The following is a 13806-nucleotide window of genomic DNA, read 5'->3' as shown; positions in this document are numbered from 1 at the left end:
AACAACGCGGCGGTGGGCTGCGCGGCGGCTGCGCTGAGGCCGCCGCCGTGTTGTTGTTCCCCGCAGTGGGTCGGCGCCCCGTGCGGCTCGCACGGCCCCTACGTCTTCTACCGGGCGTTCCGCTTCCAGCGCCGCGGCGGCGGCCGGGCGCGGGTCCTCTCCCTCGGCGACTTCTTCTTCGTGCGGTGCCGCGCGGAGGAGCCCGCCTGCATCGCGGAGCTGCAGCTGCTCTGGGAGGAGCGCACCAGCCGGCAACTTCTCTCCAGCGCCAAACTTTACTTTCTCCCCGAGGACACCCCGCAGGGCCGGACCAGTGACCACGGCGAGGTGGGAACCGCGGCGCCGGCCCCGGCCCACCTGCGTGCGGGGCTGCGTGCGGGGCGACGGGACGGGACGGGGGGCGGTGGCGGGCGGGGGGCGCGGTGCCCGGGGCTGCGCGTGTGCGGGAGGTGGGGGGGCGCGCGGCTGTCACGCACCGCGCGGTAGGAGCGCCCCGGGATGGGTCCCTGCGGGGCGGTGCGGGAGCGCCCGGCGCGCGGCTGTGCGCGTTGGTACGTGCGAACGCCGCCGGTGCCGCGCGGCGCGTGCCGCCGGGCTAGGGCAGGGTGGCACCCGCGCCGCTCAGCCCCGTGCGGACGGTTTCCCATTCGAAGCGCGGCACCGGGAGGACCCGCGTCCCGCGATCTCGGTGCCGCGCCGGACGCGGAGAGGGCAGAAACTTTGCGCGGCGCTGTCCCGGCTCCGCGCCCTCGTCCGCGAGCAGAGCGCTGCGGCGGGGCCGGGCCGGGCCTGGAGGGGGCAACCGAGCGCCCCGCGAGCCGCCGCGCGCCCCGCGTCCGTGCGTACAGGGACGGCCGCTGCCCGCCGTGTGACAGCCCCCAGCGGGCCGGGCCGGCGGAGGATGCGGGCTGGGGGGGGGGGGGGGAATGTGCGCTGCCGTGGGGTTACGGGGAGGCGCGGGGCCGCTGCCGCTCGGGAACGTCCGAAGGCACCGCTCGCCAGAGCCCATCGGCGATGCGTGGACGTAGAGGCCGATTTCGTTGCAACGGATTTAAGCACAGTCCCGGCGCCGCCGGCACCGGGCACGGCCCCGGAGCAAGGGTCGAACGAGCTGCGTAGCCGCGGTGCCACCGCGATGCCTGTCCCACCGCGGAGTCACCTGCGGAGGGATCAGCTGCCGCGGTGGGAACTTCGCCCCTGCTTTAAGGCCCGAGGATGCTCGGGGTCGGGGTCCCGCCCGGGTCCCAAAAGTGCGGGTATGGGATTGCATCCCCGGTCCACAGCCCCCTGCCCCGCGGGCAGAGTGGGGCCGCAGAGGGATGGATCCCGGCAGAAGGGCTTCCAGGGCTAAGCGCCCGTCACGTTTTATGTTGTCGTGTGGCAAAGCTGTTGGCATTCATTAGGCAGGGCTGAAAATACGTATTGAAGCCGGCTCTCATCAAATCCAGGGCGGCGTTGGCTGCGAGGCGCAGTTCCTAAAAAGCCCCAGCCGGCGCTGGCCCGGTGCATTCGGTGCCATGTGACGCTCTGCGTCGCCCCGCACCGTCACTGCCGCTGCCCCCGCCCCGCTGGGCCGCCCGCGGGAGCCCGCCCGGCGCCCATTCATCAGGGCCCGAGTTTACTACGAGCTCGTGTTGGTCTCAGCTGCGCTCCCAAACCGGGCTCTGATGCAATGCTTTTCGCCTTGCGAATAATCCTTACTCATGCAAGTAATTTACATGAGCAAGCATTGCTCATGCGGAGGAGAGGAGAGAGCTGGTTTCCTGTAATTATTTCCCTCGCAATATTTTGCATTTTCAGACTAATTGGGGAAAAAAAACAGAAGTCACTCCATGCATGCATGCCATCTAGAACTGCTGGAGAGATTCCCCCAGGGAGCAGAGGTGCTGCAGGTTCATCCTTGGCCTCCCCCCCTGTGGTGAGGGGCTCAGCAGGATGGCATGGGCGGGAACTGCCCCGTCCCGGCATGTGCACCACACTTGTCCCCATCAGCACGGCGGTGATGGCATGGCTCAGACATGGCTCACGGCCATTAAAGGGTGCCCTGAAAATCATGCTCATAGCGTCAGCCCCTGCTGTACACTCGCTTGGATTAATTCAGCTTTGAAAAATCAAGCACACCGTCATAGCGGTGTTGGAGAAATGGTATTTGTCATAGAATGCTGCAGGTTTGGTAACTGCACATCCACTGTGTATATTTTTACCTCACCACCAGCAGTGTATGCTGGCAGGGAAAGAGGGCAGCAGTGTCAGGGAGGAGCACATGTTGCTCGCCATTAGCCACAGTTGCTGGGTGCGATGGGCCGCTCGAGGCAGAGCCCTCCCAGCACGTTTCTGTGTTCCTCCCTTAATTTCCCAGTTTGGGCTGTGGAAACTCTGCTCCCTGAAGTGGCTGTTCCCAGTCTGATCTGTGGCACTGAACATTAAACTCTTGTCTTCAGAGAGTAATGGGCCTCACATGGTACACCCTCAAGCGTGCTGAGATAGTGCGCAGGCTGGAAAATAAAAATGTTCTAATTGTGTCTTTTAAATAAGCATAGGAGTGAATTAATTAGACTATATTTTGTCTTTAGTTGCTTAGTTACACAATAGTATTCCTAAGCACAAGTAAGATAAATCGGCTCTTTTTGTGCCGCTTGTCCCTTAATCATAATTACTGTATTGCTCAGGAGAGCCACACGTACATACATTCTGCATTTTTAATAATATCGCAGCAATATGCGTACAATATAGAAGTACCCTCTGATTCACGCGCCCTACGCCTCTGTGCAGGAAGAAGTTCTGCTGTTATGGGAGCAATATTTGCATCAGTTGCTCAGAGATGCAGTTCTGGGAAATACATAATTGAAATATTCTTGCAGTGCTTGTTCTGGCCCTTTCATTCGCATTCAAAATAACAATGCCTTAAGTCTCAGAACAGTCATCCACTCTTGATTTAAGAGCTTTTTGCTTTGTGTGTGTGTGCGCGTGTGTGTGTGTGTGGGTTCACGCTCAGATTTAACCCTACCGAGGCAGGATGCGTGCGTGATGCGTGGCGTCACACCAAGTTGAGCTTTTTATTTGTAGCTGAAAAGAAGTCAGGAGGTCAGATGAACATCGGCATTTGATGGCATTAATCCAGTGACCTTAGTGCTTGGCAGGCGTCCATGTTTCTACGTGAAGGTGCCAGGGTTATGCAGATAATAAAATAGTTTGTTTTCATTTACTAGATATTCTAATCTTCATTTGCAAAGTGCAGCCTGAGTTTCAGGGGCTGAGGAGTGCTCCTGGGGGCTGAAACTTTGATTTCTTTCAGATTTGTTGAACGTTAGCTGCTAATGATGGGCAGATTGATACAGATATGGAACAATGGAAGATTCTGGCAAGAAACCCACTAGACATGCTCAGTGGATGTATGTGAAAATTGGCTCCATTGTTCTGCTGCATGAAAAGCAAGTAAATTATTTACAGATATTTGCTAATTAAAGCACATATTGTTTTACCAGTACAATAGAACACAATACAACAAAAGACAAAAGAATAAGCTTGCATAATTTAAACCTGCTAATGCAATGTACTCCCTGTTAAGAAAAATATAATTATGTAATCTACAAGGAAAGCTCTTCGTACTGTAACTGTAGTAGGCAAAATTAGGAATGAATTGCTTGTCAACTTGCCTGAACTGAAACAACTCTTCGAGGTCCGCGAGCTATCTGATGGGAAAACATTTTGACTGAAGCCTATTCTCTCTTTGGTCAGGACTTCTATCTGCAGTGACAGATATAAATCCAATTTGAACCTCTGCTCAGGAGCAGCGGGAGGGAAGAAAGAGAAATAGAGGAGGAAGCAGGCAGTAGAAATGTCAGGTCTGGCTGCTCGCAGCCATTGCCCTGAGGAGTCTGTCACCACCTGGTTCCTGGACCAGGTGGACCAGACCCCCACTGCACATCCCACTGCGGTGCATTGTGCCCTGCCCCAGGACTCTCTGCATGTCTCACTTTGGAAATACTGAGCTACACAGACACAGAGAGGATTGCAGTTTGTGGGGCTTCAGCTTGGCCCTCTGTTTTGATCTGTTCTGTTTGGTCTTGGGCAAAACTAGCGGGTGGGACCCAACATTCATCATCAGAGGGATCTTCAGGCAGCCTCGTAGGGCTGCGCACAGTCTGGGGAAACAGTGCAGGAGGCTGAAGAAATACCTGTCACCTGTGTTTAATGAGATCATTACAGCCCTTTAAAGTAATTAGCAAAAGATTAACAGACAAGAGGTTCTGCTTTGGTCTCTTCCAAATTCTCCTATGTGCCAGATGGATTCCTGGATCATGCACATCTCCCTTTTCTGGCTCTCCCTGGGGTCTGTGGGTGCAAAGTGCTTGCTGGTCACTGTGGCTCCCTGCACACCAGCACCTCCAGAGCTGCTAGCCCAGCATCTGGCAGGACGCTTCCATCTAGCCTAGGCATGGGGATACATTACTACCCGAGGCACTCAGACCAGGGAAAAGGGAAAGGAAAGTTTAACCTGCCCAAGCCACACATGGGATCTTCTCATGCACCTTTCTGTGACTCAGTGATCCTATCTGCGGAATAGGAGTAATCATTTGTGCCTGGCAGAAAGCACAGTGCCAGGACTCTGGGGCAGGCAGTGGTGTTGTGTGAGTTACGTAAAGGATGTTTTCACCTACATTGTGGAAAACTTAAAAACAACAACAAAAAAAAACCCTGAAATAATAGGGGGCCATTATGTCCCAATGAAATACGCAGTTCTATTATCTGCAGTGAATGCAGCCTGCAAGAGTCACACTGTATTTTTTTTGCTCCTGTGGATGAATGTGTTTTCATCAGCAATGTACTGGGTTGTAAAATATGCATCCCCAGCTATCTGCTGTGCTAAAGGTTTCTGTAAAAAGGCTGAAGATGTTTTCCAAAGCAAATCATACTGATCAGATAAATGACATGCGGTGTCTCCTGTAATTATTGGCAAGAGTTTTTACAGTGCGTCTCCCCTTTCTCTCCAAGCCGCATATTTGATGTTAGGAGACAGCCAAGCAGGTGTTCGGATCGCTCTTGCCCTCCAGAATTCCTTAAATGACCTCTGGAAGCGCTGGAGTGAAAACAGTCTCAGCACGTCAAAATTTTGAGATATCTCAGTTGCCGTAATTCTTTTAAGGTTGCTTTGGCGTCTCTAAAATACAAATCTTGCCTCATTATTGGAAGTGAGTGAGAAGTTGTGATGTAGCATATGCGGGTGTGGGGTCGAGATGTGCAACCCCCCTGCAGTGCCCTGTGACTCCCTGCCTTGTAAGAGTTAATATTTCTTCTAAAAAATAATTATCCGCTTTAAGCTCTTCTAACTACCTGACCTCTTTCATTGAATGTAAGTATTCCAGCCATCTGCTGAGTCAGGCAATACAGCGGTCTGTGCTTGCAGGAGCCGTGATGGTTGCTTAGACAACAGTGACATAATATTTAAGCATAACGGCTCTCAAGAAGATACTGTCCCTTTCTCCCTGTATTTCTTTTCTGAAAATGCTGATCTGATTGCGTCGTTCAGGAACAAGGGAAGGATAAGGAGGGTTTGCATTAGCACCTTTTCTTAACCATCACTCCATTTTCCACTTGAGAAGTGGAAGTATTCTGCTTTGCTCGGGAGCCCTATAAGATATGCTGCAATGGCAGGCTCACTAGACGCTTACTTTTATGGAAACAGAGGGAAAAGTGCCTATTTCTGTAGTCAGTATTTATTTCGTGATTAAACAACTATGTGGCCAGGAATGAGGTTCCCACTGGGCACCAGTGTCTGTCAGGGGCACCCAAGATAAGTCCCACTCCTGAGTAGAGCTGGAATCACCACTTGCCATTTCCCCTAGTAAACCTCATTTTGGTGTAGCAGGAAAAAAGTGCAATTGAAGACTTTTCAGGCAATGGAGACCTCACAAACATATAACTTCAGAGCACAGCTAATACACAAGTTGATTTTTGTTTATATATATATATATATGCAATGGATGCGACATGGGTGGTTTTTCATGTTTACACAGAGATATAATTATGAATGACATGAAGGCTATACAGCAGATTTCTTTAATCTTCTAAAGGTTTGTTAGTCATGTGTCACTGCGTACCTGGCTTTTATTTATTTAACATCTGTATGCCTTTGTCATCTCATTGGAAGGGCTCCTCTAGACTGGCTGCAGAGGTGAGTGTGTGGCTGTTGGTGAGTCGGATGGTGAGGGAGGGACATGTCTGGTGAGCTGCGTGCCATTCCCTGTTCAGATCTGAGCACAGTGATCAGGAGGGGTGCTTAGGGGACGTGGAAGGGTAGCAAGACGTGTAGACACAAGCAAGGGGTTGGAGCAGTGAGTGACCTCTGTTGTGGCTGGTAATCTCTTGTGTTAGCAAAGCACCTGTGGAAAACGGCCTGCCCTGGAGCTGCCTGGGCCTCACACAAGTAGGAGGACCACGGCAGTGGCTTCAGCATCAGGAGCAGCTCAGTGTTAGGGGTTCTGATGTGGGCAGGCACAGGCAGGCCCTGCTGGCCAGCAGCCTGGGGCACAGGCCGCCATTATGGCCGCCTGAGGCCTGGCCACAGGACCTGAGGCCGGAGGCCAGCCGCTCTTCCCAGGTATCCCTGCCCATTTGGGGCCCTAGGGATGGAGCTGCCACAGACAGGGCCCTGCCATCCTTGTGGATGTGGCTGTGTCAAGGTGGTGGGGAAGCCTGTCCTCCAGCCTTGTTGTGAGCCCTTCATGCTGTGCGCAGGCACTCAGCGCCATTTTGTGAAGGGCGACCACCCCGGCACCCTTCAGCATTGGACTTCTTTTCTCTCCTTTTTATTTGCTTCCCTTGTACACATCATGTGCATGTGTATGAAGGTTGTATTATCAAAAACAAGTTTATTCATTGATGATGTAATAGTGATTGTACTTTTCTTTTGGTTAATAAATTGTCTGCTCAGCTTACTTTGTATGCCAGCCAGTATTAGTCATAACAGTTCTTGGAAAGGATATGAAGAAACTAGTAATTGAAATCATAATCATTCGATCATGAGAGCTATTTGGAAAATAATATTTTAACCAAAAACATGTCTGATCTCCAAGTCAGGTTCTTATTAAAAGTGCTGCTATATGCCTCTGGTGTTGAGCGTTCAGCATGGTGCGGTGGCTGTACGCAGCGTCCTGAAGGAGGGCTTATCCACAGGCTGCCTGGACTGTCTGCAGGCAGGCTAAGATAGATACATGTGTATGTTTTTCATCCTGACATTTACTAGTCACCATGTAATAGCTATAAAATACACAGCAACTAAGCTTTTTTTTTTCTTAATTTCAAGGGAATGGTGTAATGAAATTGGGTGAAACCATCCATTGAAATTGTACTTTGTAGTACACAACACTTGTTTACAAAGTATTGACGTCTGTCATAAACAGAGATTTAAAACATCACCGCTATTGTTTGTTGTTCAGGGGAAGCTCTTATACTGTGCAGTGATAAAAGGGAAAGATTTTATTACAAGCTTGCTTAGCATGCCTTTCATTTCTCACCAAATACATGTTATTGCAGTAAATGTAATGAAGGCGCCTGCTTATGAAGGAATTTGGTATTATATGAGAGAGTGGAATATCAGGTCTGCTTTTTTAAGAGATCCTTCATGTTTTGTTTTGTGTTGTGTCTAATTTATCACAATACAGCTTTTTTTGTTCTTTTTTTTATTTTTATTTTTTATTTTTCTATTGAACAGTATTTTATTTCCTGAGGAATTTGCTCAGTGGGGAAAAAAAAAACATACACACAAAGAGAATCAATCGTGCTTTTCTCTTTGTTTAATAACTGAAAGAATTCCTCTCCCCTTTGCAAATACTTCTGTTTATTTGGGGGAAAATTGGATTCTGGTTTATTTATTTCAAGAACCTGTAACCTTACTTAGCAGTAGAAATGTACAGAGTGCAAGGTGTGGTGGGCAGCCAGCTCTCATTACAACATAAATTATTTCTGCTATTTTAACTACAAAAATCTGGAGTGTATCTTCCTGGATATTTATGTATGTATGTTTGTTTATTTTTTGAGGCTTTCTGGAGCCCGTGCTTACTACAGTCAGCTTAAAACATTCTGCTTATTCATCGCAACTGAGAGGAGTTGATTGTTTCCTGGAAGGATAAAATTCAGCAATTAGAGCTGTTTAATTCAAGTATATGTTCTGGAGGCTAAACTAGGTTTAAGTGCTTTTCTTAGAATGTATGTTTAAGAAGGGAAAAAAATTACAGTTCTCTTCTGATCTTGAAAAGGGTTTTTAGAAACATGAGAATGTGCAAGTTTCTTTTGGTGGGAAGCACATAACATTTATGTAGTATTTCTTTTGGGATTACATCACAGTTTTATTTAATTTTTAGGACAAAAGTTAAATTCAGTATTTGTGTGTAAGCCAAGGGAAAATGTACCATAAACACAGGAATTTTCTGGTGAGTCAGAGTTCCAAGAATCTGAGATTTACTTAGTCCATTTATTTCAGGACTAGCTATAACCATTAGTCATCCAGCCATGAATTTTTACATTTGCAGCTAATTGCACCTAAAAAACAAACTTTCCCTCAAGGCTTTCGGTTATGCAGAATGTGCTTTGGCAACCTGTATTTCACATGCCTTTTAGGATCATTGCCCTGGTCTTAGAAATTCTCTTTACATTGTATTTGCTTTGCATAAACAACTAATATTTCCTACTAGGTGGTAGGAGGAATAATGAAGTACGAGATATTCTGCATCACAGGAAAATCAATCTGCCAACAACAGGACAGACTTTTCCAACAGCCTGTTGGGGGTGGTTGGCGTTAAGAGTTTATCAGCCACTGTGGAGCCTTGCATGACATGTATTCTTATTTGACTGCTTCTTGCAGGATGAAGTTATTGCTGTTTCAGAGAAAGTCACTGTGAAGCTTGAAGACTTGGCAAAATGGGCCCAGTCCGATTTCTCCAAGTGGAAGTGTGGTTTCCGGGCTGAGCCGGTAAAGCCGATGGATGTGGGAAAGAATGGGCAGAAGGAGGCCTTGATGAGATACAGACAATCCACGCTCAATAGCGGCTTGAACTTCAAAGACATCCTGAAGGAGAAGGCTGACCTTGGTAAGTGTCCCTTGCTTTCTGCCCTGGGGAGGGCCTCTGTTTGACTTGCTTCAGTGGCAGATGAAGTCTGCCTAACTGTTGCCAGTTCCCAAGGTACGTCTGCACTTTGGGCAGAGGTGTGGTTGTGAGGTGTCCCAGCTGGACGGCTAGGAGTGGTGGTGAGCTCACTGCAGGCTTGCTCACTCTGCATCTTGGCTTCCAGGAGATGAGCATGATGTAACTCTGTGCTACCTGTCTGCTATATAGAAATATAGCTTAACTGTAAGGCTCAAATCCTAAAGATGGAAGCACAAGAAATCGTCAAGGGTTTTCCCTGGGGCTGTGCAGGCCTTGGGATCAGATGAAAATTGTGCACAATGGGAAAAAGAATGTGCCACATCTTCTCTAGGCCTCCTCCCCATGGAAGGGAAGACTGAAGGCTTTTCAGTTTTTGTCTCACCTTTTTGGAAGCTCAAGGTCTCACCTGTTTCTAGTGCTTATCCTGTCTCTGTAGGATCAGGTTTGGTAAGGAAATGTCCACTATTTCCTTGGAGACTACGCTGTAACCTGGTGTGTTTTCTTTTGAGCCTGGTGTGTTTTGTTGTAATCTTCAATGTTGCTGTACAGCTTAGGCCTCCAGCGAGTGCCCTTCTGTTCTCTGGATGTAGTTTGCACTTGGCAGACATGTTTTCTTTTTCTGGCTGTTGCTATGGAGAGAGGTGCTACCTCTGATACTTTGGGTGGTTGCAAACAGGATTGCGGCTCTGGGCCTGCTTTTGTATCTCTGTGATGAATCAGACCTTTGAAATTGTGTTGGGGATCCAGGGTCCAAAGGAGTTAGGTTTCCTGTTGGTAAACGTTCCTTTTTGTGGTGTTAGTACTTCAGATGCGTAATAGCTATCATCTCAGGAACGTTTTTCTGCTGCACCAAACTTTTAACAAATGTTCCAAGTTTAAAGACAAATTCAGGATGTAATGAGTTGGAAGGTAAGAAATTAAAAGTTAAGGCTGTTGCATGTGAGGAAATGCTTTTGAAACCACATGAATAGGAGATAAGAGGCCAGATTCAGTGTCTTAATAGAATGACTGTGTTGGCACCAAAGCCAAGTTACACTGTGCTGTAGATTTGTCTTGGAGGATTTATCTTCTGCATCTTGTTTTTCTGATCTTACCAAACGGTGAAGTGATTTTGTCAATCTCACATTCACCATTAGATGTGTAGGTTGGAAGATTAAAGTACAACACTGGACGATGATCTTATTTTTCATTACTTCTCCAGCAAAAACAAAAAAAACAAAAACAACAACAAGCAAACAAACAAAAGACCTATGCAGTTCTTTCTCTTTTCCTTGGCTTTTGTGTGTGGTTTCTTCTAGTTTATGATTACGTGCAGTGGTTTTCTCTGCTATTGCCCTGGCATCTGCTTTACAGACTGCACTTATTTGTGTTTGTTTGTTGTGTTAAAAGAAATTTAATGTTTCTCAGACTGAACTGTTGTGGGTTAATATTTTCTTGGTTTTGTCTTTAACAATCAAGAAGACCCTTGTGGTAAGTTGCGAAATTGCTGTTATCTACCCTAGGAGCCAAAGAAAATTATCTTTAAGCCTAAAGCTTATAGTTGCATGTTAAGCCTTTGAAAGTAGGGGTTATACTTTAAATGCTTATGGAATCTAAAGTATATGCTGTAATTTTGTTAACCTACGTTCTAATGTTGCTTATTTTTGGTCAGTGGCTCTGGCTTTATTGTTAGGCCCTTTTTTTTAATATTTTTTAAAGTAGAAAAGGGTATTTTGGTTAATGTTTGACTGTGATCACTATTTTCTTCATCACAACTGGGTGATAGGAGTAGTGAAGCCAAGGGTTCAGTAAGACTTGTAGTGTCAGGCATGTTGATAGATAACTGATCTAGCCTGTGAAATGCAATCCAAGAAATTTCGTAATCTAATAATAAGGATATTTTTAACTGCTGGTAAAGCTCAAGAATTTAAGGATATTTTTCTTCCCAGATCTGAGAAAAACTCAGAAAAGTGATCTTCGCTGTGAGGCAGCACTGCATCCTGAAAGCTGCCTGTGAGCTCTGGTGTTGCCCCACCAGTGAAGAACATTTACTTCTCATTTGGTGTGGTCAGCAGGTTTAATTCTGCGCTCTGAGAACTGCCATCTCTCCAGCTCTGGGTAAAGGCAATAACATAATGCCCAGCATCCAGGGCATGGGGATTTCAGCTGCCTGTGCTGTATGTTCTCTGCTGTCAAAATGGCAGTTTTACTGCCTATTAGGGCATGTGCCCGCAGACCTTTTCCAGTGCAGAACATCTTGCCAGTGTAGTAGCAATGCTCAGCTGCAGTGATCAAAGCTTTACTAGCAGTAACTTATGCATGAGGTCTCCCGCACAATGCGGTGGGGTAACTGTTGTCTGAATGCACTGCTCTAAACTGTGAGTGTGGTGGGCTGTTGTGTGAAGGTCCCTCAGCTGTGAGCATCAGCACAGTCGCCTTAGCAAAGTCAGTCAGCCCAAGTGGAGTGGTCACCTCCTGTGTGTCAATGACTTCCCACTACCACAGTTCTGTTCCCCTTCTGGTCAGACTCTCCGTGCTGTGCCCATTCAGACGTTTTGCAGAGAGGTTCTTCACGATGCTGCAATGGGGCAGCATTGTATGGAAGGTCTGAAAGCAACAGATCCGTTCTTGCACTAATCTGGCAGGCCATACACAAAGCTGCTGGTGACACCCGTGTTTAACCCTGGCTGTAGACAAGGAAGCTGCTGAACCAGGTGTTGAAAAGGCATAGATAAATAAAGTGATCTTCTGGATCCCCTTTTTTTCCTATAAAATAGCATGTTTCCATTACAGAAAAATCCTATAAAATTAAGTTGATTCTGAAAGTTTTCTTGCTAGATGTTTTTGGACCAAGCTGTAGAGGGTAATAGGAAATTATATCCCTATTAAAGTCTTTAAAAAAAACTTTACACAAGAAACAAAATCAGTTTCATGTAGTACAAGAAGTGGTGAAGGGTGAAATAACCTGTATGAAATGAAAACATGACTGATACGGAACCAAGGGAGTGGCACTGTGAGAAGGTACTTAATTAAACACATTGCTGGGGAGCAGGGCAGCTTTACACAATAGCCAGGCAGAGTGGAACCTTGGTATACGAGCAGCTTCTACATTGTATGGTATGCTGTGTGGCACTTGATTAGACAAAAATTAGTTGACAGCTGGTTAATCCATAACCCAGAGAAGCTGTGCACCTATAACTCAGACTTGACCCTAATTCAAATTATGTAGCTCTGTCTCAATTTCTTCTCTTATTTTTTACTTCTTTCCTAGTCTGTTTTTCCCTCGTCTCTTTTTTTCTTCTCTTTTTTTCTCTTTTCCTTCCTTCTTTTTTCTCCTTTTTTTTTTCCCCAGTAATGTTTTTCTCTATAAAATGCCATTGTTTTATCACTAGTGAATTATGCAGGACTTTTCCTTAGGACTTAGGAGTTAGTGAGTTAAATACAGCAGATCTATAACGGCTTTTTTTCTGAGCTTCAACATTTCAACCTGAGAAATTATTTTTAAGAATTATTTCTGCATTTTGAGCTATTTATGTTATACATTCTGTCCCTCTCTACAAATATGCCAATATTGAATGCTAGCAGTTTATGTCTTAAGTCTATTCATAGCTTTCTGAATATTTCTTTCAAATGTTGGGAAAAATAAAGAAAAACAATGCAGCATATAAAAATAGAGTTGCTCAGGAATGTATTATTCATAATGAACATGAGAACCTGTTTTTCCAGAAGAATTGGTCTGATTAAATCATTCACTACTAAGGTTGCTAGTTATTTATTTTTGTCTCCAGAATCATTTAGGGGATTTTTCTTTGTAATAAATGGACTTGTATATCCATATTTGGTAAACCAGTGGGAAGTAACCAAGTGAGGGATTATTTCATTTTACAAAATTTTTAGCAACTAAGCAATGTAAACACTATCAGTTAAATACGGCAAAGTTGCATATTTGTATTCCTTGGGCTATAGTTTGACAAAAATTCAAATTATTTTATATAACACCGCTTCTTACAGACTTCCTTTAAGTGAAGTATGAAAGCTGCAGTGTAAGCTTTATTGGCCTATAAATATGTCATTATAGTTGGACTACATTTATATGCTTTGGATTGTTGTTTAAGCCAAGAAAATATGTCTATACAGGTTGACTTTTCATTGAAACCCTTTGAGGCATACAACAGAATGTATTTTAGGCCAAGGTTATTAAAACAGCATTTTCATTTTTGCTGCAGACTCATTGTCAATTATGCTGCCACAAACTGTCTGTGGATAGGCAGTTATGAATGGTTTCGTCTCTAAATGTGTCTTTAGAAAAAGGAATAAAAGATAGAGGAGTCAGAGCTGAAATTGAGAGTAGAGACGGAGGGCAAATGGCTGGGTTTAGTGCTGGCGGGCCCCGCCGCCTTGGGCTGGGCTGCGGTGGCTGTGCGGGATGGGGAGGTGGGAGCTGCACGCCCCCAGCTGTGTCACTGTGAGCCAGCATTGGGCATTCCTGTGGGGCATGAGTCTGTCCTGACACAGCGCTGGGTTTGGTCCTCATGCTCCTGTCACCTCTCTTTGTCTATTTGACAATACTGGCTTTATCGTGCCAGTATGGATGATGATTGGCACCCTGTGGGCTATCCTATTCCTGTACTGATGGCATTAGTGATGGGGATGAGCAAGTACTGGTGCTTACTAAGGGGGT

The 13806-nt window shown here is 46.4% G+C and overlaps 1 protein-coding gene across 1 annotated transcript in view; it reads left to right on the top strand.

Moving 5' to 3' along the window:
• Nucleotides 1-13806, top strand: part of ARID5B (AT-rich interaction domain 5B) — a 121580-nt gene that overhangs the window by 13280 nt on the left and 94494 nt on the right. Inside the window, exons 4-5 of the mRNA XM_042818281.1 lie at nucleotides 39-327; nucleotides 8864-9089. Coding sequence (XP_042674215.1) covers nucleotides 39-327; nucleotides 8864-9089 — 515 coding nt within the window. The remainder of the gene's footprint in view (nucleotides 1-38; nucleotides 328-8863; nucleotides 9090-13806) is intronic.

This window comes from Centrocercus urophasianus, unplaced genomic scaffold (assembly GCF_019232065.1).
Source record: "Centrocercus urophasianus isolate 14NV4802_14NV808 unplaced genomic scaffold, USGS_Curo_1.0 seq_17, whole genome shotgun sequence".
NCBI classification, from domain to species: Eukaryota; Metazoa; Chordata; class Aves; order Galliformes; family Phasianidae; genus Centrocercus; species Centrocercus urophasianus.
This window is presented reverse-complemented; position numbering and strand designations above follow the sequence as displayed.